At 40.8% G+C, this 24,153-nt stretch overlaps 1 protein-coding gene across 1 annotated transcript; it reads right to left on the reverse strand.

The window, feature by feature from the left end:
- Window positions 1-13,772: 13,772 nt before the first annotated feature.
- Window positions 13,773-15,567, reverse strand: LOC147460705 (uncharacterized). Its single transcript, XM_086508422.1, has 3 exons — window positions 15,157-15,567; window positions 14,819-14,897; window positions 13,773-14,676 (listed from the first exon to the last, which is right to left on the reverse strand). The coding sequence occupies exons 1-3, from the start codon at window positions 15,226-15,228 to the stop codon at window positions 14,045-14,047; spliced, it is 783 nt and encodes a 260-aa protein (XP_086364548.1). The 5' UTR covers window positions 15,229-15,567; the 3' UTR covers window positions 13,773-14,044.
- Between the last annotated feature and the right edge of the window lie 8,586 nt (window positions 15,568-24,153).

The following is a 24,153-nucleotide window of genomic DNA, read 5'->3' on the forward strand; positions in this document are numbered from 1 at the left end:
GATTCCTAGAATTTTCTGGGAATTTTTTGGACTTTTTTGGCAAATTTTGGGATTTTCTGAGTTTTCGGCTATTTTTTTGCCATTTTTTGGAAATTTGAAAATGAAAAACAAAAAATAAATAAGAGGAAGTGGGTTTCGGGCTTTACCGTGCCTTGCGGCGCATAATAAATCTCCGAGTCGGATAGATCTTTACGGTCCCTGGGGATAATTTCCTGCGACGTTAAAACTTTCTTCTTCTTCTTCTTCTTCTCTCCGGGTGAACACCATCCATCACACACACGCACACACACACTGCCATCCACTCACTCTCTCTCTTTCCGTCACACTCCCTCATTTTCTCTCTGCCCTTGCCAGCACGCAGTGTTTTAAAAAAGAAAACTGGGTCCAATATATTTTAACCGGCCGAATCCTAAAATCCAGGTTAGATTTTGAGCTTGCCTTGAAGAAAACCGAGAATATTTCACGAGTTTTAGTGTAATTACCAGCAAAAGCTTTGAAGTTTGACCTAGAAACCGGGCGAATTTCAAGCCGTATTTTTTTGGCCGCATCTCTCTCTCTTTCTCTCTCTCTCTCTCTCTCTCTCTCTCTCTCTCTCTCTCTCTCTAACTCTCACTCCCTCTCTATCTCTCCTTTTATCTCTCTCCACTCTCCCACTCTCCCTCTCTATCTCTAACTTTCTTTCTCTTTCCCCCGCTGCCCAACGCGTGAACCCTCTCACTCTCTCTCTTCCCACCCTCTCCCTAAGCCTGCGTGCACCCCTCCCTCTCTCTCTCCCACTTTCTCTCCGCCCGCGTGCACCTCTCCTTGTCTTTATCCTACACACACTCTCGTTTAGCAAACCTGCGCTCATGCGTGCGCTTGTCTTGCCGTAGTCCAACGCCGCCTTCTACGCTGGAAACGACCTGCTGCTACATGCAGCGCTGCTGTGGCCCCGGATTTCGCGGACGTTTCTCTTTGACCGCATTTGCTACGCGCCAACCGTCGCCAAGGTCTGTCCTCGCTCTCACGCGTCACAGGCCTGGACCGCCAGGTAAGGGGGTAGGTTATTTTTTTTTAATCTTTTAAAAAATTCACGTTTAAAAAAAACAAAAAACAAAAAATAAAACAAAAAACAAATAAATCACAAAACAAAGTCCAATTAAAACCACAAAAAATCAAAGTAAAAATCCAATTTAAAAATAAAAACAAAGAAAATAAAAAAACTTTTTTTAAAAATAAAAGATATATATTAAAATATTTCACAAAAAATAAAAAAGCACATAGAAAATCATAAAAAATGCAAAAAAGAGTTTCAAAAAAGTCTAGAAACAAAGAAAAAAAACCTAGAAAATTAAAAAAAAATCAAAATTGATTAGAAAATCACCATAAAATCATAAAAAATCATAAAAAATAAAAAACACTTAGAAAAATCAATAAAAATTCAAAAGTTCACAAATAAATTACAAAAAAATAAAAAACACTCACAGATAAATCAAAATTGACCAAAAAAATCATAAAAATTTGTTGAAAGATCATAAAAATTCACAAAAAATAGAAAAAGACTCAAAAAATCATTAAAAATTTAAAAATTTTACAAAAAATCCACTTTCTAGAAAAAAAACATAAAATTATCAAAAAAATTATAAAATTTAAAATTTCACAAATAATCAGAAAAATAAAAAGGAACTCGCGGGAAGTGCCAGAAAAATCCAGCAAAGTAAAACAATCACACGCCGGGCAACCCGTACAAAAGCGAACAAGTCAAAGGAAAGACGGCGAAGTGCATCGCAAAGGAGCTCAAATCGAGAACAGCGGCCAAGAAAACGTCGAGCAAACAATCGAAAAAATCAAGAAATCGATCAACTCACAGCCGATTGAGTGGCAATCAAATTTCCAAAATTGTATGCTAGAAATTGGCTAGTGCGAGTAATTGCGCTGCAAATTAACTTCCAATTGGACGAACAGACACAGATCATGGTGGATTGCATATTAATCTGTTAAAGGCCCAAATTTTCATCGTTTCAAAAGGTTGTAATTACTTTTGACATAGTCGAGCTAGGGTTAATCAACTCTTGCGAATTTGAAGAGCAGTCAACTGCAAAAGTGCTTTGACACAAGTAGTTTTATCAAGCCGGGCAGGAGAAATTCTGCTAATCAATACAAGAATCTGCCAATTGACAGTTTTTGTAGATTGAGCCAGCATTGATCCGAGAGTTCAAGTACAGGAGGACATGCCAATAGTAGTGGTAACATAGGTATAACTGCAACCGACCAGATTTTGCAGCTTTATGGCTACAATTGGGATAAGGTTTTATACACAAATACAAAAGGCCATAGATATCTAATGAGCAATAAAAGCAGCACACAAGCCAAGATCGTGTTGATCAGAGTAAAGTCAAATTCAGAGAACTCCCAGATGTTCACAGACTTCAACGGAGCCAGGTATTGCAAGCTTAAAGATGAAGTGCAGATAGAAGTGCAAAAAAATGACCAAAGTGGTTATCTAGAAATCTACACAAGTCCACAAAGCATCCATTTAGTGCATATGCAATCAGGATCATTGTACATGGAGTACAGTAGTTAGATCTATAGTCGAGAACCAGAATTGCAAGATCCAACAGATCAAACAATAGAAGCCAATCTAATTGGAGAACCAAGCCAAAGACAGTACAAAGGTCAAGATGGAGCAATCTACAGCTTGATGCTCAGTGTTCTAAAAGAAGATGTCGACAACTTGGTTAGCATAGAAGCTGAAGCTTCTCAGCTAGAGCTTGACATGCCAAAATCAAATGAAATACCACCAGTCATGGCATATTGCTCAGATTGTGGACGAAAAGGTGGACATTTTCTTGAAGATTGTCGAAGAAATCCAGAGAACAGGGACACATCAACTGCCAACAAGCAAGGTACAGAGCAAATTGGAAATGAGAATCTCGATGTAAGTGCATTTAATTCGTTGCTTTTAATGCAATCAGATGATTCTGCATTACCATTAGAAGCACCAGTTCAAACACTGCAAGTACAAAATCAGCATAAAGATGCACAGGCACCTAAAAAGCTAAAAATTGATTCTTTGAACAACAAATTCTTGCATGAATTTAGTCAAGGTGTCGAGATATCACCAAAGGTCGAAAATACTGTTAGGTTTGGAAATGATTTTTCATCCACCACTGATACAAGTGTGCAATCATTCATGAGTCTAGGGGACACATCAAACAAAATGATGTTAGCTTTGTATGGTACACATCATTCATATGCACACTATGTAGACCAAAAAGGGAAACTGTACAAAAAGGATCAACCTGTGTTTGAACGGCCCACATACCAGCTCATAGAAGTGCGTCCAATGATAGATCAAAAAGGATGGTTCATTTCAGAGGAAAGAATCTATTATAGCCCATCCTCTCTAGAGTTGAAGGATATTACCCGCGTGAACCCAGAAATCTGTTCAGAGCCAAACTCTCCTCCATCAGGAATCAAGCTTCGATCTTGTGACCAAACCAACATATACTTTGACCAAAACAGTCGTAGATATAGACGAGAGTCTAGCATCTATGATACCTTGGGTCCTGAGACCACAGAGGCTCATATAATAGGAGACCCATGGGATAGAAAATATCAGGGAAAAGATAATGCTATCTACAACTCGACTTAGGGAATAATTTGTCATGTTTCACGAAAATAAATAGGAAACTATGTAAAAAGGTTTACAGATGCCAAATGTCAACAGTGCTACCCAAAGTGTGCCTTTACAGTCCCAAAAGGTGAGACTAAACCAGAGCCAAACAATTTCAAACTCTTACAATGAAGCAGGCTATAGTGATCACCCTAGGAAGGGGGGAGCTGTAAATCCATCAAGCTTAGCTCTTATACTAGGAAATGCTACACCAGTTAGAAGCCCTAGAGCCTCTAGCCAATAGACCCCTTCAAAGCAGAAACCATTGAAAGATCATATGGTTATTGGAAGTTTCCAATTGATCCAGATTCCATCAGAGTCTGCAGACAAATGCTTATATGAAGATTATCAGGGACAAAAGTTTCAGCTGATCTCCACAAATCAGAGTCAAAAGTGGACAAATCCCATAGTGTTCAAATAGTTACATGTGATCAAGCTCACATATGTATACCAAGATGCACATGGTAATGAATATCAGCAAGGTCATGACCTTGTACAAACCCCTACGGATGGCCCGACTGAAGTCAAAGACTATTTGAAGATGATGCAAAGCTTCAAGGTGCCAGAACAGGTGACAAAAAGGTCAAAATCAACGGGAGCTAAAGTCCAGAAAACTACACAAAGGTCACCACCGAAATCTCCTCCGAAGAGACAAATTCTGCCAGGAAGTATAGTGGATCTTTTAAGGTCAAAGGTTACTCAAATGCAAGAGGACAATGCTCAACAATTGCAAAAAAGTATAGTATTAGAGTCATACGAGTCAACATCGATTGAAGCAGGTGGTCAAAGCAAAGACAATGCAGATAAAGTTCAACCAAAGGATGTTGCCATACCAAAAGTAGTCAATTCGGACACAAATCCTTTGACGATCAAGTGCAACATTGTTGGTGAAAATGAAGAAAAGCTTTCAAGAGAAGTAAAGCTAGATTTTCAGTTAGACAAGACCCTTATGTATTTTTGCACTTGGAAAAGATGTCGCCAACCACAGTTGGAAGATGCTCCTGAGTTTGTGAGCATATCTGGAAACAAACAAGCAGAATGATGTGGAATCATTTCCACCACCATTGAAGTAAGTTCACAGATCATCATAGCTCAATTTCATGTGATCACATCAAAAGATATGCCAGATGACATCATCATGGGAATGCCAATGGCCCAGGAGATGCTAGAGATACAAAGTTCCAACATAACGAAGTCTTCAAAGACAACCAAGAATGGAGATCAAGACTGGTCACCCGTGGACGACAGCACAAAGTCCTCAAGCACATATAAAATGGAGACTGATGCCAAAGAAAAGCTTATTGAAGATGATTCATCTCCATCAATCAAAACTTTAGAAGATCTTAAATCAAATCAGACAATAAGAAGTGCAGATCAAACAGAACCAACCACTATAGCTATTGAGTAGAGAATGCCACCAAAGCCAGAAGTTAAGAAGAACGGGGTTGCAGACAACCAAGAAGAAATAGGAATCCCAAAGATCAATCAGACAGTGCCAGTCAAATCACAGACATAGGTAAGGCTAAAGTGGAACTTCCACCAACTAGCAAAGAAGATGTGCCAGCATATGCCTCTACATCAAAGAACCCTAATGGATTAGATTCTTCAAGCGAGTCAAGCTTTCAAAACTTAAAGTCAATTGCTGACCCAACCAAAACCTCTAAGGACACCCAAAAAAGAAAAGGTATATCAGCCCAAAAACTCAAGAAAGCAAAGGAAAGTCAAGCAAGTGTTTGTTCCGAACAATTTAGTCAAAGTCAATGATCCAGTTTGGATTAAAGACAGGAATTCAACACAGAAAGACAAACACATGGGATGGATAGCATCACAATGGAGCTAAAAAGAACAGGATTACTATGAAGGTAACAGATAGATATGGTGCCAAAACCACAGGTTAGAGCATATGAAGTAACTTCAAGACCGTTCGAAGAAAGAAGGCCCACAAGGTATCAACCTCGACCATATCCTAGGATACCTGAGAAACATGTATACAATAGAACAACATTGAAAGATGCTAAAGACAACCACAACTCTAACAAGGATACAGAAAAGAGACAGATCTGAAAGAATCTTCCTCTTGGACAAGGATTTTACATAGGCTATACAAAGATTTGGCTACCAATCAACGACAAGCCAATTGCAACTACACCAAACCTGCATGAGGATCTCAAGAGCTCAACAAGACCTAGAGTGAAGCAAACTCAACAATGGAGATACAAAGGTTATCAAGAGATTTGGATTCCTAAGTCTTCCAATGCTCCTAGTCAAAAGCCAAATGCCGACAGCCCATAGAGGCCTACAACAACATCAAAGACTGCTATCAATAGGCCTACTTGGAGAATCAAACAGATAATGGAGTCTTCACAATCAAAGAAGAACAACCCAACCAACGCGAATGCAGATTCGAAAAAGATCAAACAGGTATGGCAAAAGAAACCTTCAATGCCAAGTTGGTCCTTCACTAATCCTCTTTTTGAGGATTCAAGCTGACTTTTACCTGAAGAAATGTTTGTAGTAAGCTCAAGAATGTAAAAATTCAAGTCGCGAGGATGCAAAAAACACTCTTTGGCATAGTCAGAGTCGGGCTGTTGAGCCATGAAATGAGCAAAACATTAGTCCCAAAGTTTCAAGTCATATTAAACTCTGTGCTAAGAGTCGTAGTTATTAGGCTTACGCTCAAGCTGGAAGAGTTGAGCATATCTATAGTCATGTTGCTCATGCTAGATGAGATGAGCATAAGAGTCAAAGTCTCTAAACTTACAATTGGTGGAGTGTCGTGGAGTTCCAACACTCACGCACAATGCACAATAAGATGAGAGCACATATCCTCGTCAATGAAAACCATTCTTAAAGGGGTGCCAGCTTGTAATGCCATGTCATATGCTTTTATAGCTACACCATCTTTTTGAATAACCCCTCAAAATATTTCTTGCACAGCATATTGTTTTCCATGCATTTCTGTGTATGCATAAATAGGATGTCCCATCATTGGACATATGCATTAGACACTCTTTTTTGCTTCCACCTATGTGAAGGGGATCAGGGAGCACCACAGACGGAGAGTGAGAGAGAGAGAAGGAGACACACACGATATGGGTGGGGAGACTCTAAAGAGTGAGCAGCCCCCTATACACTTATGCTATGTATAAGGTATACAAGTCAGTGGGCGCCCAGACTCTGGGCGGTCGGGCAAGGCACAGACGCCTATACCCCAACAACCTCCCACTTAAAGGCGACTGTGCCTTTAAGCAAGAGAACCTAGTCTAAAGACTACAAAAGGCGAGAGAAAACCGCTCTCAACCGATGCCCACTGGCTGGCTGTGATCGTGTGCATCCGGCTGTCCTGCTCTCGTGTAAGTCCATACACCACCAGACATACCACACACGTACTGCAAGTATGTACGCAATACCTGCATATCTCCCTCGTGCACTATGCCATCATCAGTCAACAAACAACTGACAACCCCAACTGCAAATGCTCCCACTGCAGCTGCGATATCCGGTCTCAAGATCAACATCTCATACATGAGACCACCAAATGCCGATGCAATGCTAGCGGGCCCTGCTAGCTCTACAGAGCATGCATCAACATATATATTCATGGAAATAGGCATCTCTGACTAACAAGGCGTGTCAGCCACATGCATCTCCTGATTGTCCACAAAAGACGCATCAACCTGTCATGAAACCTCAGAGCAAACCAGCTGCTCTAGGTGTCTGCTGGAAGACATATCCTGCACAACTATATCCCCATGCTCACTGTCGACCATAGAAAGGAATGACTGCATAATCGCTGACATCTCAGCCTCTTCTGCAATCATCCACTGCAAACATGACCACTCAATCTGCTGTGACTCACTAGAGCTCTCATGCTCTAACTCCGTATGCATAGACTCTTGCACAACGTCCTCCTGTTGTGACTCACTAGAGCAAGACTGCTCTACCTGTCTATCCTGCATAGAAGTATCTTGCACAACTGACTCTCTGCTTTGCTCAGTCACTAGCAAAGCATGCATGTCCAACTCTATCACCTCTCTGTGTGACTGCTCAAGTCGTGCCCCAACTGTGTGCACAACGAGCTCACTACTCTGCACTCCATGCAAAGCATCCTGCAACCCACAAGAAAAAGAGACTCGCCTGCTCTCTCGCTCTCTACCTGGCTGCGTGATCACAGAGACAACACCGTCTCTCGCGTGATCCACATGCAATGGGTCACCTGTACCACTCGTGGTACCTCTCGCAATCACTAGCGAACCCAAATGCATCACAAAATCTCGCTCTCGTAGCGAAATTTGACATCCACAATCTCTAAGCTGACCAATCGAGATCAAAATCACTGTCAAATCTGGTACATAGCGCACATGTCGTAACAAGTAAGATGCACCACTCGGTAATGAAAGTCTCACATCTCCTGCACCTGCTATCGCATGCACCGATCCATCGGTCAAACGTACACTCCCAAGCATCCCGCTAGAATAGCTACAAAACCATGCACGATGCGGCGTGACATGAAACATAGCATCTACGTCTAGCAACCACTGCGAAGGGAGTGCACTATCCACATGTATAGTATCTCGTGCATAGCTCGAGGTAAAAGTGACATCCCCGTCACTAGTATACTCCGAGACTACATGTGCCTCAACTGTCAAAGCAACTGAGTCCATGGCATCACTACATACATCTCTGAGACTGCCATGTCTCCTACGATGTCGCATACGATGAAAACAACGCCGTCTAACGTGTCCAGAATGAGCACAATACCAACATGTCACCTGTCGGCGTGCTCGTGAATGTACATGTCTCACACGAGTCCGTGATGACTCAGATCTATCATACATATCATGTAATCTGCGCCAAAGTGCTCTCGAAGTAGTCTCATACATAACAAGAGCATATACAGATTCCGCAAGGTGCAAAGAGAGCGTAGATAGTGCCATCTCCTCTAGCTCCTGCCACTGATCGTCAGACATGTTTGAAGGTCTACTTGCATCACCACTCAATGGTCGATGCAACCCTCACTGTGTCAATGCATCAAGCATACACTCTCTCCATGCCGCAAAGTCTGACCCATCAAACATGCGCATCTGTGAGAGGTCACAATCTGATCGATCACCTGTCTTTGCCATGAGCACAATGTAGCAAACTAGAAAGCAAAACCACCTCACCAACAACACCTGGAAACTGTCTACAAATATGGCCAGAAACACAATGTAAAACCTGTGAGACACACTCCAAAATAGAGCTTCCGCAATGTCAATACAAGTCAGCCCTAAACTGGCTCGAATTGCATCAACAAAAGTCTGCAAATATGGCTCAAAACCTGATGCAAAGTTGCACCAATAACCGTGCAAAACCTTGCACAAAATGACAAGTCAATATGACTCAATCGCGCATAAATATCTGACAAAATTTTGGCAGAGTCTCCTTTGTAACTGGAGCAAAATCTCAACAGTAAACCTCAAAGAGACAATAATATATGCCACAATGGCCAATCCGGGAATAAACTCGACCGGAATCACCTCACAAAGTCATACATATGAGCATACCCGCTCTTGCCGGAGTACCACTCAACGGCACCTCAAATGACATACATGTGAGTGATGATTGCTGCCAAAATACCTTTCAATGGATGAGCAAATGTCTGCCAGATAACTATAACAACATTTCGCAAAACCTTGCAAGATCTGTCGCTATGCGCAATACGAAATACGGCACACAAGGGCATACACAAGTGACTCCAAACTCCAACCAAATGATGACTGAAAATCACGTGTCAAAGTGGGAGTAAACTCAACCACTAAACTATCAAAGAGCAACCTATGGATACGTAGAAGCTATGGCGAGAACCTGGATAAAATCCAACAGATTTCTTCTATAAATTGAGCCAAATCTCAAATAATCTCAGCCACAAACAAATACACAAATCCATATATGGCATACATAAACCGCCAAGACCATGGCAACATAGCTCACTCTCGCATGAGTGGCTCTCTGGACAAATGTATATCCAAAAACCTGTGTACACCTATGAATTTGCTAGTTGCTGCAGAAAATACTCCGTGTGTGTGAGATATACCAAAAACAGTGTTTTTGGGACCCGAAAGTGCACAAATAAACCTGCTGCTGTACCTGCTGTAATTCAAAGCATAATTTCAGCAAATAGACATCACCATCGCGTCCGGAGCGTGCCAAAACCCTGACCTAGACTCCTGGATCATGTAGATCTGACTCTGTATGACGGAGCTACGTAAAAAACTGCGTTTTAGAGCCCGAAAATGGCAAAAACGAGCTGCACACAGTCTTGAACCTGCTCCTGCTCCACTCTGCGTGATGCAATGTCCTCTCAATGCAAGCTCCAACACAAGAGCTCTGCCACAACAGCATCCAAGCACTCGAATGTCAAGCTCTCCTCCGTCGAGCACTTCTCTAACGAGCTCCACTTAGCTCAAAAGTTCCTCTCACCAAGGAAGCCGCAACCGCCTCCTCGACCAAGCTTGACCACACCAAGCTCCTAAGATCCAAAGACAATGCTCCTCAAGCTAAAATCGCTCTCCGTGAAACTCCGCGATCGAACTCCACCGTCGAGAGCAAGCGAGCTATCGTCTCGAAGCTCTCAAAGCCGTCGTGCTCTCCGCGGTCACCATAGCTCTGATACCAATTGAAGGGGATCGGGGAGCACCACAGACGGAGAGTGAAAGAGAGAGAAGGAGACACACACGATGTGGGTGGGGAGACTCTAAAGAGTGAGTAGCCCCTATACACTTATGCTATGTATAAGGTATACAAGTTAGTGGGCGCTCAGACTCTGGGCGGCCGGGCAAGGCACAGACGCCTATACCCCAACACTATGCACCTTGAGTGGACTACAATAGGTAAACCAATGTTCCATCATGCTACCCTCTCATATTTGCTACCTTTTTAATTCCATATCTATCAGCAAATAAACCCTTCAATACTTTATTAATATTTCCCATACTAATAAGTACTCCAATAAGGCGCTTATCCCAAAGGCACTTTTTCCCACTGGGTTTTTTTTCCCTTTGGTCATCCAAGTATTGGACCCTAATTTTTTTTAAAAAAAGTTTTTCATAGATTTCAAGATGTATCGATAGGAAAAAACTTATCATTGTAAGAAATTGAGCTTCATAACCTAATTATTGGATTCGATTTAAAATACCAAAATCTCAAAAATGATGACAAAGAGGAAAGGTCTTTCAAGGCCTCTTTTCATTAACTTGATGAGGTTATGGGACAAAACCTTAGGTGTATAATGTATCTATAGGTTAATACCCATCAACTAAGCATTTTTCAAGGGTTCAAACTCATAGGCATCTTGTAATTTAAGCTCATTTTAAAAAAATTGTAGTGCATAATTTGTGGCAAAAAAAACATTGCTATGAAAAACTAATGAAAGTGTGTATGTAATGTGTATAAATCTCCCAATTGTGTAGTTGTTTGGATATGCCATAAATCATTAAATATGGCTTGCATAACCATTAAAAATTATCACCTTATATAATGGAGTCATAGATCTAGTATATATGTATCATAAGACATTGTAAATTTAGATTGAACTAAATATTTTGTGTGATCGCCCATTGAATTTGTGAACGTTGCATATTTAAGCCACGCAACTTTCTATATTTAATTCTAGTCACAAAGAATTTTTTTCTCATATGACAATTGCAAATATATCAAATACATATATAAATAGTTACCATAGATTATTGCATGCACCCTGCTCATTTTTTTCGTAGACTGGAGTACGAATATTAGTGAGACATTGAGTGTTGTTTTGCGTAGGTTCTTTTCACGAGTGTAGTTACTATTGAGGTTATGATCAAAAGTGAGGGATTATAATTTCTATGAGAACTTTGAATAACATTTTATAGTTTGCAAAAGCATTTCTTGAAATGTGTTCTAGATTTCATGTACCATTTTATTTAAATTCGCAAAAAAAGGACGCTGAAGTGTTCTTTTTGGTACCAAACTAGTGATATAGGTGTATGGCTTGTTTTGAGGATGCAATGAACTTAGTAAAAGACACGTGTGGCAAGGGGATTTTTAATTAGACAAGAGAAGAGGGAGGTGAGTACATACCTCTCACTAAGAAATATTAGAGGATTTCCCCATTAAGAAGCTAGGCAGGAAAATGAATGCATTGGTTTGTCAACCCAAGTGGCAGAGGCCCCGGTAAAAAAGCGTTGTATGATTTGTTAAGGGTGATGTAAAACTCTAATTAAAGAGCTCATGACTGGAGCAAGATGATTCCTAAGGATACCCTAACATGGGAGTGGGGTAACTAATTCAAGTCACCCCTCTCCGCTAGCTACATCTTAAAGGTTGCGCACATGAGACTTTGGCTATAGAAAATTTAACTTATCCTAAAATTCAAGAGGGTACTGCGAGGGCCTCCTCATGCACATGATTGCTTTCATCTGCAACAAAACCGACCTCTCCCTCTCATTTTGTAGCTAGACTAACAAGCCGCAACAGCAAACTTCATGCAAAGTCCTATTTATAAGGTTTTGACGCAACGATGTAAAGATTCTTGCAAACTCGGATTTGTTTGCCGCTCCATTTGGTTTTCAATTACATGTGCACACCCTCTCAAAGAGGCGTAGTTGAAAAAGGGGCTTTTCAACCCCTCGAGGCCCACCCTCTGTGTGCATCTCCAATCATGTTAAATCAATCATGTCGCTCTTCATTTTAAGATTTTACCCCATGGCGGTGTGCGGGGGAACCTAAAGAAGATAATTATATAAAGGACGATCGGGAGTCTCCCTATGGAGTTGAAACAAGACAATGAGGACGACTTCTTGATGTATTCTTGTGGGTAGGGTAAAGTCATACTCAGGTTTCTTACATTCATGAAAGTGAGAACATCTTCAAGACTGAAGGCTTCAATGGTGGTCACACAGAGTATGATATTCAGTAATTCCGAAAAATAACAATCCATCTCAACGATGCCAACCTTGGCACATTCTCATAACTATGAAGCTTTGCAAAGCATTATTGCCCTTCGCTTCGCATTACATATCTAAGGATTGTGTGAACACGCTTGTCCGTAATTCTTACAAAAGGTTCATGACTTCTTTTCTAATGCTCCAGGCATTGATGTTCTTGCAATTCAATATGAGTATTAAGTTACCCCATGCGAAGGGAGGTAGTCATATAAGCAACCATGAATCGACTAATTTGATTAGGTCACTCTCATGCACATGTGGGTGCTAATTCTGATTTTAGGTGTTTATTTGGTGACTGCACTTCTTTGAGGTGCAATCAATGAAGGGGTAACTCGAAATAATTACCGCGTTTCAAAAAAAAATTCTAGATCCTCGTGTGGATCATATGTGGTTCTCTCCAAGTGGGTGGCATCATGCATGTTATACGACATTATGGTTCCATGTGTGCATCATCATCTCTCGAGTCTCTCTCCCTCTCACGTATACCCCCACTAACAAAGAGTAATTTTTATCATTATCTGTTTGTACAAGTTTAGGTTTTTTCTCAGAGGCCACATTGGACCTTTGTAAAAGTTCATCTCTCTCTCTCTTTCTCTCTCTCTCTCTCTCTCTCTCTCTCTCTCACACACACACACACACATACCCATAATATCGTATATAGTGGCACAGTACACATCTTGAGGTTTGACGAAATTGGACTCAACCAAGTCTCACAGCGACTATAAGAGGGGGCCGAGGGGCTCGAGAGTCGAGTCTGAGTGAGTGAGAGAGAGAGAGAGAGAAGCCGTGCAGGAGGCGAAGCATGTGCCCCACGTAAAGCTGACACAAAGTGTGATAGCCGACCAATCGATGTGAAAGCTCACATCCAAGTTCCAACCCTCACTTCCTTGGACTCTTGGACCCTCTCTCACTAGCCTACTCTCTCTCTCTCTCTCTCTCTCTCACACACACACACACACACTAAAATATTGCCTCCACCGTCACCCGCTTCCAAGTTCCAAGTTCCAACCTGTCTCTGGACTACCACCGTCTCTTCGCTGTTCCCCGCCACTGCCAAATAATTATCAATTAATGAGTAAAAATAGGACGCTAATCACATCACTTTACCTTACTATAACGGGCCGAATTATTGGACCACTACTAGCTTACCATGCAGTTTAAGCTTTTTGGCTAAATCAAGTTAATTAGACAGAGTCGACAACATCATACGTGGAGTTAAATGAGTGAGTAACTCCACGTAGTTTAGTCGATCAGACATTAGGCCAAACTGGGCAAGCAGCAAGGTGGGTGGGTGGGTTACTTTTCTGGCTACATTCTTATATGGAGGGATGGAAGAAGAGATTATAGCTATGGCTATTACACTAAACAAGGGAATTCATCTAGCAGAAGACGAGGTAGCTCTATGTTGTCCCCACATCACCGCCTACATTATACTACAATTGTTAGCATTCTCATCACTGAAGATGTGAGTAGCATAGTCAGCAGAAGCATACTCAGACCTCTCACGAGCACCACTTTGGCTTGTCTCCCCATAATAAACCGACGGCATCGGAGCCACATTCCTGCTCAAAATCGCAACATTGTTGCTCGGAAAGCTAGGCTTATCAAAATGGCCACCACTTGCATAGCTCCCCCCATTGGGGAAATTAGGGGGCTTTTGGGGTACCAAATTTCCCAACTCTACCATCTGATCTCCGCCTTTAGATTTGCCATGACTGAAGTTGGTGTTTGCCCCACTACTAGCATTGAAATTGTTGCCATCATTGCCTCTTCCTTTTGTGTTGAAGCCCTTCTTGTCCTCCACATTAAGTTTGGGATCCCATCCCACAGCCTTCACGTTGTTTGCATTGCTGTTGTGGTTGTTGTTGTTGGTTGGCCTGTTAAGGTTGGTAGGCAAGCTCATGTGGCTGGGAGCCTTGCCAGCTCCGCCAAAATGCCATATTTCCGCATGCTTCCCTGCCTTGTGCAAGTTTTGCAACACGTCCTTCGCATCCACACCCTTTCCTGACACTATTACCTTGCCATTCTCTGGTTCAATGGTTACTGATTCGACCCCTGCAACAGCAAGACCATCATTAAGATGTTGATAGCGAGTGCGCTAGTATAAGAGCGTGTGTTGATTGGGAGACATAATTTCCATGTAACATGACATAAACGTATCCTCATGTGTGAACCACTGACAGAGAGAACAGTTTACCATCAACACACTTGATTATCCTTTTCACTTTCCGTTTACACCCTTCGCAGTGTATGAGAACCTTGAGTGTGATAGAAGTCTGCAAAACAAAGGGAATGGGCAAATTAAAGCGTAAGACGCTATTGAGGAAATAATTTCCCTTTGAAAAGAACTCTACTAGGCTGGAATGCAAGGGCAAGTGAGGATTAGCTACTACGCAATGCCGAGTTGCAGGCAATGCTGAAGCGAATAATCGTTTGAAATGTACACTTGGAGGGGAGCTAAACTAAGTAAACTAACACAATTAGAAACAAAAAAAAAACGATCCGCATAGTAAGAGGAAGAGGAGGAGATCGTACCTCAAGCTTGGAAATTGCAGAGCTGGGGAGCTTCGAAGCGCCATGGTGGTGGTCATTGCCGGGCTTGCCCATCTTACCTCTCTCTCTCTCTCTCTCTCTCTCTCTCTCTCTCTCTCTGCGCTAAAAGCTCACTTCCTTACCAAGCTCAAGGAGAGTTAGGGTTGGAAAATACACGCACAGATGCAAAAGCTTTCAGGCCGGGAGGCAGTACTACGTCGTTGTTGCGCATGTTTCGATATCCCGAGTTTTGCGTAGGGCAAGCTTATGATCAGGCATATAATGGTAACTTAGCTACCAATTTGGCCTCATAGCCAGCTGCTTCCCAAGAGCGATTAGAAGGCGAAGAGTGGGAAGCTGGGAGGCGACTGAAATGCGTTGCCTTGCAATGGGCTTTTCTGCTGCTACCGCAACTGGGGCGGCTAGCTAGCATTCTATTGTAAATTTTTATTTTATTTTATGAATCCTTTTTACGCGCTCTCTCTCTAGGGTCTAGAATCTAGACTCATGTCTGTCCAGACCATGTGGGGACTTGAATTTTACTGCTTTCTTTTTTCCTCTGTTGACAAAAAAATCATATATATATATATATATCTCTCCGTATTTGCCCAATTCACTATAGTAAATTTTAAATTTTACCCCCTCACTAGTGCTGTTAATTATTATGCGGCTGGCAGGCGTTGCCTCAAAATGCTAAAATCACAAACAATGAGGAATTATTATTAAATATTGCATGTAAAATATAAATAATTGTAAAATTTTCTGTGTCTACATCCCCACCTAAGTAAATTATTGTCTATTTTTCCCATTATCCATCCCAAATTAATACTCCTTGGAGTTTTCTTCTGTTTAAAAAAAAAAAAAAAGAATTACGATTTTGTGAAATTAATTATTGCTTGCCAAGGATTGGCAAGAAATACTGGATTTTCTTTGGGCATAACTAAATTCTGAAATATGCAAGAATAAAGATTTGAGAATATTGTTGGACCTTTTACAAATTCCAGCGTCATACAAAATATTCTGAAATTCTGACTCACGCGTCACGGCTATCTCGTGTGATGTGCTAAAAATTGTAAGGCCTTTCCCAAATTTAATGAATAACTGCTCAATCAGGCTTTTCAGTTTCCAACTTCCCCACTAGGGTCCTACCCCATACAAGTTGTCCCATCGCTCCTCAGTCTTCCTCCAGTCCTTGAAGTTTGTGCCCGTGACCTGTGAGGAAATCATGATTTGCGGTAATTCCACTCAATTGCTTCATTTGGAGCATGATCATTGCCACTTACATAAGTTTAGGGCGCGTTCGCACAAGCGGGGTGGAACTCTGCTGCTCGTCAGCTATTTCATCCGTACGTGTTAATTGCAGCACCCTTGAAAGCGAGCACCAATTCAGCAGGCGGGGGTAGAAGACTAGAAATCCAACTCTATCGATTTCGGCAGAGTTGACACCACCCGACAATGTTCGATTACGCAAGTGGGCGGCGCTTCAACCCCGCCCCTGCGAATGTGCTCTTAGTGCATCCTCCACACTGTCTCACCTGGGCAGCTTCAAATGGGATCTATGGCGTTGGGGGGTTTTGGGTCGTCGCAATGCCATTTTTAAATTTCGAAATTTAGAAATTCAGGGCGAAAAGTAAAGTTTGTTTCTCTGAAGGGAAGTCGAAAGTTGAATTAAGAAAAAAAGGTACAAATTTTCCTCACGATGGACTCCAAACAAATGCTTTTGTAGCTTGCATAACATCTGACTATTAAACGGTACCACTTGTGCCATCTTGGGGAGTCCTCCTAAAAATATGTAAGTGTAGCATTGAGTTCACCCAGAGGGGTTTTTTATATGCTAAAGAGTTACATAATTACACAGCCAAGGGGCGTTTAAAGATAAAAAACTGAAAAAAGGTTACAGGTTTATGAAGGAAGAAGGGTCTTTTAATTCATGATGAAGTGTGTGTGTAGAGGGGTTTTAAAAATACCTCTTGAATGCACGTGCTATAGGTATTTTTGAAAGGTGGATCCCCCGAGGCTGCCATCTGGAAAAAAAAAATATGTCCTTCATGCTACAATCTGGAACTTCTTTGATAAACATTTGAAGTCTTTTGGCAGTCCTAGTGACCCTATAAAGAAAACTTTCCTACAATTGTCTTAATCAACAGCGCACAATAGTCATCAAAGGTGACAACTCTCAGAATCGAATTAGCTGCCAACTTGGATGCCTAATCCTCCAAGTTGAGGATACTAAGGCACCCATTGCCTTTGGGAGAGCAGCAAATGTTCCAAGCAACTTGGGGGATCCTATTGTTCAAGCTAGTGCCCCCCCCACAGAAATCTTCTAGCAAGAGCTATTGCTTTGTTCAAGTGGCACTTTGCAGGCTTCCAACAAGACATAAACAAAATCAGAGAGGGAAAAATATAGTGATTCAGTACAGAAATTCTACAGTACAAGGATTGACGTAGAGCCTGCCAACAAAATATTTTTTTCTTGAATTTTTCAAGAACCTAGTTCCATCTTTGGGCCATTGAGATCTAGAAGCCCATTGGAATGCCCAGAAGTCTAAAGACCTAACCTTCTTTGATACTTTGGAAGCAAGCTGTTAGCAAGATTTTGGGAGTCTGTTGTGCAAAAACTCTAAAGATAGTTTTGATGTGATTAATGCAAGAGCCACTAGCTAGACTAAAGTTTTAAAGACAATCCCATAGATGTTGCGCTGATTGTTCCTCATTTTTTACTAAGGCATTTGTATCATATGCAAATTGATGTAAACATAAATCAGAAGAAGAGCCAATAATTTTAATCCCTTCGATCAAACCATTGTTTAAACAATCTTTTAGGAGCTAATCCAGTGCATCTAAAACAATTGCAAATAAGAGAGGAGCAAGATGGCAACCCTGTCTGAGACTTTCATTAAAGGAATAGAGTCTAAGAGCATCCCATTGCTATCAAACTTGGCAAAAAATTACCAATTAGAACATGAATAAATTTTATGAACCTTTTACCAAATCCCATGTCAAACAGAGTTTGGAGAATAAACTCCAATTCTATCCTATCATAGGCCTTGTCAAAATTAATCTTGAAAAAGACATAGTCTTGTTGGGTATATTGTGTATGTTTCATTCCTTTCCAAAGGATGATAATAGCATCTAGGTTGAATTTGTTCTTTATAAAGCCTTTTTGCTCCTTCAAGATGAGTTGATCCATAAGGGGGACTGAATCTTCTAGCTAGGGATAGAGCAAATATTTTGTATATACTAGGAAGCCGAGACATGTTACAGGTCTCCAATTTGCTAGGTCCTCTTTGTCCCCTTTTGTTGTGTACCAATTTGATAACACTAGTGTTGATATTAGTAGAAACAACTCCTATCCAATATAAGGGGCTAAGAAATCTTGAAACTGAATGTAAAATTCATTAGGTATGCCATCAAGTCCTAATGCTTTACCAAGATTTAGTTTACTAATAGTTTTTTTAATCTCCCCTAAAGAGATGGGCATATCCAAAATATTGGCAATTTGAAGGGAAACTGTTTGCCCCCCCCCCCCCCCTCCCCCTCAAAGCAATTTTAGCTCTTGCTCCTTACATAGTGCCATCTCTTTCAGGGGGACTAGAAAAATGTTAGCGATTTTTTTTTGGTAGTTTTCACATTGTCCTCAGAGAAAAGGCCACTATACCATTGGCATTCTTTAGGAAGGCACAAAGTCCCTAGCTTTCTTCTTTTTTTTAATCTTTAACATCTCTTTAGAGGGCCTATTTATTTTATGAGCCCAAAATTCTCTAGTCCAAGCAAGGGCATTGTGGACTTCTAGGAGCTCTTCTTTCTTCAAATTTTCTTTGAGCATTAGCAGCTCATCAGACCGGGGGGGGGGGTTAGCATTGGATTGAGGTCTTTTAATTGAAGGATCCTCCCTTTTATCCTCATCCTTCTCTCTGCTCTAGTTGCCCTAGCTCTTTTTTTTAAAGAGTAGCAAAGCAGACTTGTGTTTTCTTGACAACAATATCCCAAGCTTTGACTACGAGAATGATTAGACAAGGATGCATTAACAAACATGCTTCTAATTTTCTCTTTGACACCGTTAAGCTTAAGAAGAGACTGATCTAGGTGGACCCATCCTGCCTTATAATTGCAATCACCCTTATATAATTCAAAGAATAAAGGAGAGTAATCAAAATGTAGCAGAGTATGATATGTTCTGCTACTCACCTGCCAGTGTTCATTCAATAGGTCCATTGACATATAGAGTCTATCCAACCTCGATGTTCTATAGTAGCGGCCTTTTTGTTTGTTTGTCCATGTGAAGCCTGACTCTTTTGAGATGTCAACCAAGTTGAGAGAATCTACTAGATCTTCCTAGGATTCTCTTTCCTTCCCAGAGATAACTTGGCCCAAATTTTTCCATGTGTCCTTAATATCAACCACCATATTGTAATCTTCTACAATTAGAATGAAATTAGGCAGTGCAACTAGTTCTTTCCATAATTCAGACCTCTCTGACATGGAGTTAGATGTAGTTGATATGATCCTTAAAGGAGATAGCCACCTAATTACCTTTAAGGTCATACTTAATTGAATCAAAGGTGCTTAAGTTTAACTCCAATAGCAACATCCCCTCTTCCATGTGTATGGTTAGTGTAATACCATTCATATTTGGAACCCAATCTTCTAAGATTGACTAGTAGATTATTTCCACTAACTTTAAGCTCCTGCAAACAGATAGATTCAAGAAAGTACCACATGTCTTCAAGCCATTTTATGATGGCCATTGCTCTTACAGCATCTGTGAAACCTTTACAATTAAAAGAAAAACCAATAAGTTTTGAATTATTTTCTTAGAACTTTTAGAGGGTTTGGACAGAGCCACTGATGCCTTGTTAGGATCAAAAGATTTCTCTTTTTTTCTCTTGGCTTTGGAACTACCTTTGATAGGTAATGTCTCCTCTTCAGCTTGTGACATAAGGATGTCTATTGAGTTTGCAAGAGAGGCCACCAGCTGGTTCATGAGGGTTGAGTCCTCATCTGCAAGCTGCTCATCAAAGACCTTGTGTACATACTTGGAGGAAACTTGAAGCTTTTGACTGACTGAAATATATTCATTGTCAAAGTCAGAAGAATCAGACTCATTAGTAGAGGAGCCCCTTGATGATTGTCAGCAAGGATGTTTGCTAAGGAGAGTGTATCTCCATAGTATTCTTTGGTTGGGGGTTCAAAACCTGGTGGAGAAGAAGGCTCATGAGGGAGGTCTTCCATGTTTTGCATTGGGAATAGGGTTGCAGGGAAACAGACAGAGCTTGGAGAAGATGAAGAAGCTCAAGGCACACACAAAGAGTATATTTCTTAGTGTAGAATGAAAGATAAGTTAGCCCTAGAATGATGGACGCATATAAAATGCACGGGGGAAAAAACCTCCTAGTGAGGGAAAAAATTCCATGGTGGTCCTAAGTGTGTTCACATACATCACGACCACAAATATAAGGTAACAAATCTCCATTGGGAGTGATGGGGTGAATGAGAGCTGGTACATAGTGTATATGGAGGTGCCATCCCTTGAAGACATATCAATTCACAAAGGGGAGTAAGCCCAAAGCTTCAAACTTCTCACGAGGTAATGCCTTCGTGAAAAGATCTGTAAGGTCACTTTCATGTGTTGTCACATAAGCCAAGATGACCTCTCCTATTGAGAGTCTCTCTCTAACATAGTGATAATACACCTCAATGTGCTTTGTGCGAGCATGAAAAACTGGGTTCCTCGCAACTACCAATGGAGTTTGACTGTTAGTGTAGATTATGTTGGCAGTGTCTTGTCCAACACCCGAATCAGCCATAAGGCGTCTGAGCCATACACACTCAACCATAGATGTGAAGACTGAACTGTAGTACTTAGCTTCACAACTGGAAGTGGCCACAATAGGTTGCTTCTTGCTCAACCATGATATGCATGAACTGCCAAGCATGAAACAAAAACCACTTGTGGACACTAGAGTGTCATACCAACTAGCCCAATATGAGTCTACAAAAGCATGTAAATTTGGCGGCAATGATCCCCCCTTGGGATAAAACAAGCCAAGACGTAAAGTGCCACTCAAGTAGCAAAAAATATATTGACAGCTTTTCAATGCTTAGACCCTGGGCTATGCATAAATCTTCTACCCTGTGAGATTGCAAAATGAATATCGAGCCGCGTATTGCATACATAAATAAGACACCAACAATAGTTTTGGTAATGAGTGACACTGGTAATATTGCCAACATCATGGACTTAACTTCAAACCTATTTTTGTTGGAGTAGCAATAGGTATGCAGTCCTCAAGTCCAAACTTATATTGTAATGTTTCTATGTAGCTTGTTTGATACAAGTCAATACCACCATCACACTGCTTAAACTTTATGCCCAAGTAATGATGCAAAAGTCCCAAGTCTTTCATCTTGAAAGTAGCATCCAAATCAGCCTTATATTCAGCAATATATGTGCTAGCACATAGATAGACTCAGTCTATGATGTAATTTTTTACCTTTTTTATCATTCTGGACATCCATAGCTCTAAGCCATTGTAATTCTTTAACTTTTGGGATTATTTTGTAACTATTATGTGATTATGAGCCAGACAGAGTGGGGCTACGTGTTTCTAGATTGTATCAAGGAAATCCTAGGCTATTGTGAGTTAGAATCTTCCCTGAACCTTTGGCTAAGGTATACAAGCCCTTTTTGTAAAACCTAAAGGAGACTTTTTGGATAATGGGTGTTATGACTTACTTATAGAGCACAATGTACTCTCCTTCTTCTTTCTCAAGCTCATAACTCCCTCGTGAAGTGTCCATTTGAAGTGCCATGTGCTTCATTACTCACAGGTGAAAGCTCTTCGTGACATTGTGCTTTTCTCGAGGTAAAACTATGGTTTTCTTGTTGCTCACCTACTAACACAATTTTTCTGAATCTGGCAATTTCCCAATTCCCACTTTCAGAAAAAGCTTAAGATTTGACCACATGGCCAAATCTTAGCCAAAGTTTTGAGAGTGTAAAAATTACCATAGCAGCTACAATAGAAGAATCAACACATCCTATCTCACGTGGCTCAAATGCAAAAGCCTTACCATGTGCTGAAAGCATTTCTTTGAATCACTTTGTCTCCTCCTGTGTTGGAAACTCCTCGCAACTAATCTGCAACTCTTGAAAAGACTCCTTTGTGAAGGTGTGCCCAATATTTTTAGGATTCCTCAAACTTGATTACAATGCAGCCTGCTCAATCTTTTCCCTATTGTTGGTGGTAAGGGTGAAGCTACTAGTTTCACCTTCTTTTCTACACTCTTGTATTTAGTTCAACATGGACTTCTGGGCCAACTGTTTGCTTAAAACATTGGTTTTCTTTAAAGGCTTCTATGACTTGATACATTTCCATAGAGCATACTTCCACAACTTCATTTTCAAGATACAAACTAGAATCCATTATAGCATCAAGCTCTACAAAAGAACCTTTCTCACACAAACGCAGAACATTTTCAATAGGCTCTAGCAACCCACTCCCTTTCATGCCTATTTGTACATTATGTACATATTGCCTCTCACATCTCTTCAAATCTTTAAGTTTTGTAAGACATACTGATTCATTCCTTGTTACCAAGGAGCCCCTTGAGAGAATTTCACCTCTTTTTGGATCAGGTGAGACCCTTTTTCTTTCTGTACCACTGCAATTTTTCTTTACAATGGTAATTGGCCAAAACTCATCATTTCCCTATAATCATGAAACTCTTTGCTCACCTTTGGTAGAGGATTCTCTCTGAGGTAGTCACGATTTCTTTCATGGTTTACACAAACTGTGAGAAATTGAATAGTACGTTTACCATCTTTTATTTTGTATCCTAGCATAAGCTGAACCATCATCCATTACCTTTGTTTCCATTCGAACTCCCACAATGTAGGGTTGTCCAAGGATAAGATGATATGAAGATGTCTCATGTATAAAGAAGTTTTGCTCAACCTTTACATCATCTATTGTCGCCTTTACACTTGGACATGCTGCATACAATTCACCTGATGAATTGTTTGCTACTCTGACCATCCAACCATGTTCTGTGTCCATCGGCCATTTCCATTTGTTGTAAAGACTTTTTGACATTATATTTATTTCAAAACCATGGTCAATTAAGGCAACAAATGGCTCTTCAAGATCACCTACCTTGATCAATGTCTCTGTAGTAGTCCGTGCACAATGGCTTCTAGAATAGTGTCTCTTAGGAATACTTTGAGATTCTTCCCCATCATCAAAAAATTTCACTTGCCTTACATTCCAAGAAGACTGCTAGCATCCCACCATAGCTTCATCACCTTCTTTAGTATGCACCTATACTCCTTGTGTCTTCATAGTACCGCCTTCAGCTTGTGGGCGTAGACTCTCCAAGTGTTTGCTTCTTTCTCTTGATGATGTCGATAATTTCTTCATGGAATTCATGCTTGGCTATGCCAAGCACCTCCCCCAAACTAAACTCAACCTTGCTATTCAAAATCCTCTCCTCTAGAACTTTCTTCAAGACTGTAGCAAGCTCAATGTCAGATTGTAGTTTGTAAGCTAGTCCTTTTGGCTTACCTTTTGTTGGCTCCTTTTTCTTTCTTGTTGTAGATTCTCCATGGTCACTTCTGGTGGCGGTGCTTGCAAAGGTGCTGCATCATTTTCCCACTTCTTGTAGCTCTTTGTGAAGGCCCTTCATCACCATTTTCATGACTACGCTTGTCTTCTACAATGGCTTCATGGCTTTGGCAGTTTGCGATGTAGGCATGGACATACATTGAATCCAGTGGATCACTCCACCTTGTTTCTAGTCATATGCAATCACCTGCTTCATGTAGAATCTCTTTTGTAAGCTTTCCCTTTTTAGATAAATCCATGACATTTGGCCAAAGTCGACCATGATGATCACTCACCTCTTCATCACTAAGATGCTCAATTTTTACTCCATAAGTAGCTATCTCAACTGAAGAGATGGCATGGTTAGTTGCCATATCTTCAACTAATGTTTGCATTT

The sequence above is a fragment of the Adiantum capillus-veneris genome, chromosome 3 (assembly GCF_014529385.1).
Source record: "Adiantum capillus-veneris isolate H3 chromosome 3, ASM1452938v2, whole genome shotgun sequence".
Taxonomy (NCBI): domain Eukaryota; kingdom Viridiplantae; phylum Streptophyta; class Polypodiopsida; order Polypodiales; family Pteridaceae; genus Adiantum; species Adiantum capillus-veneris.

What these genes read in the sequence shown, in the direction of transcription:
- LOC147460705 (XM_086508422.1), bottom strand. Translation starts at nt 15,228, where the DNA reads ATGGGCAAGCCCGGCAATGACCACCACCATGGCGCTTCGAAGCTCCCC. An exon ending in CTGCAATTTCCAAGCTTGAG is followed by an intron (nt 14,898 to 15,156) that starts GTACGATCTCCT and finishes TTTGTTTTGCAG; the next exon opens with ACTTCTATCACACTCAAGGT. An exon ending in GATAATCAAGTGTGTTGATG is followed by an intron (nt 14,677 to 14,818) that starts GTAAACTGTTCT and finishes TTGCTGTTGCAG; the next exon opens with GGGTCGAATCAGTAACCATT.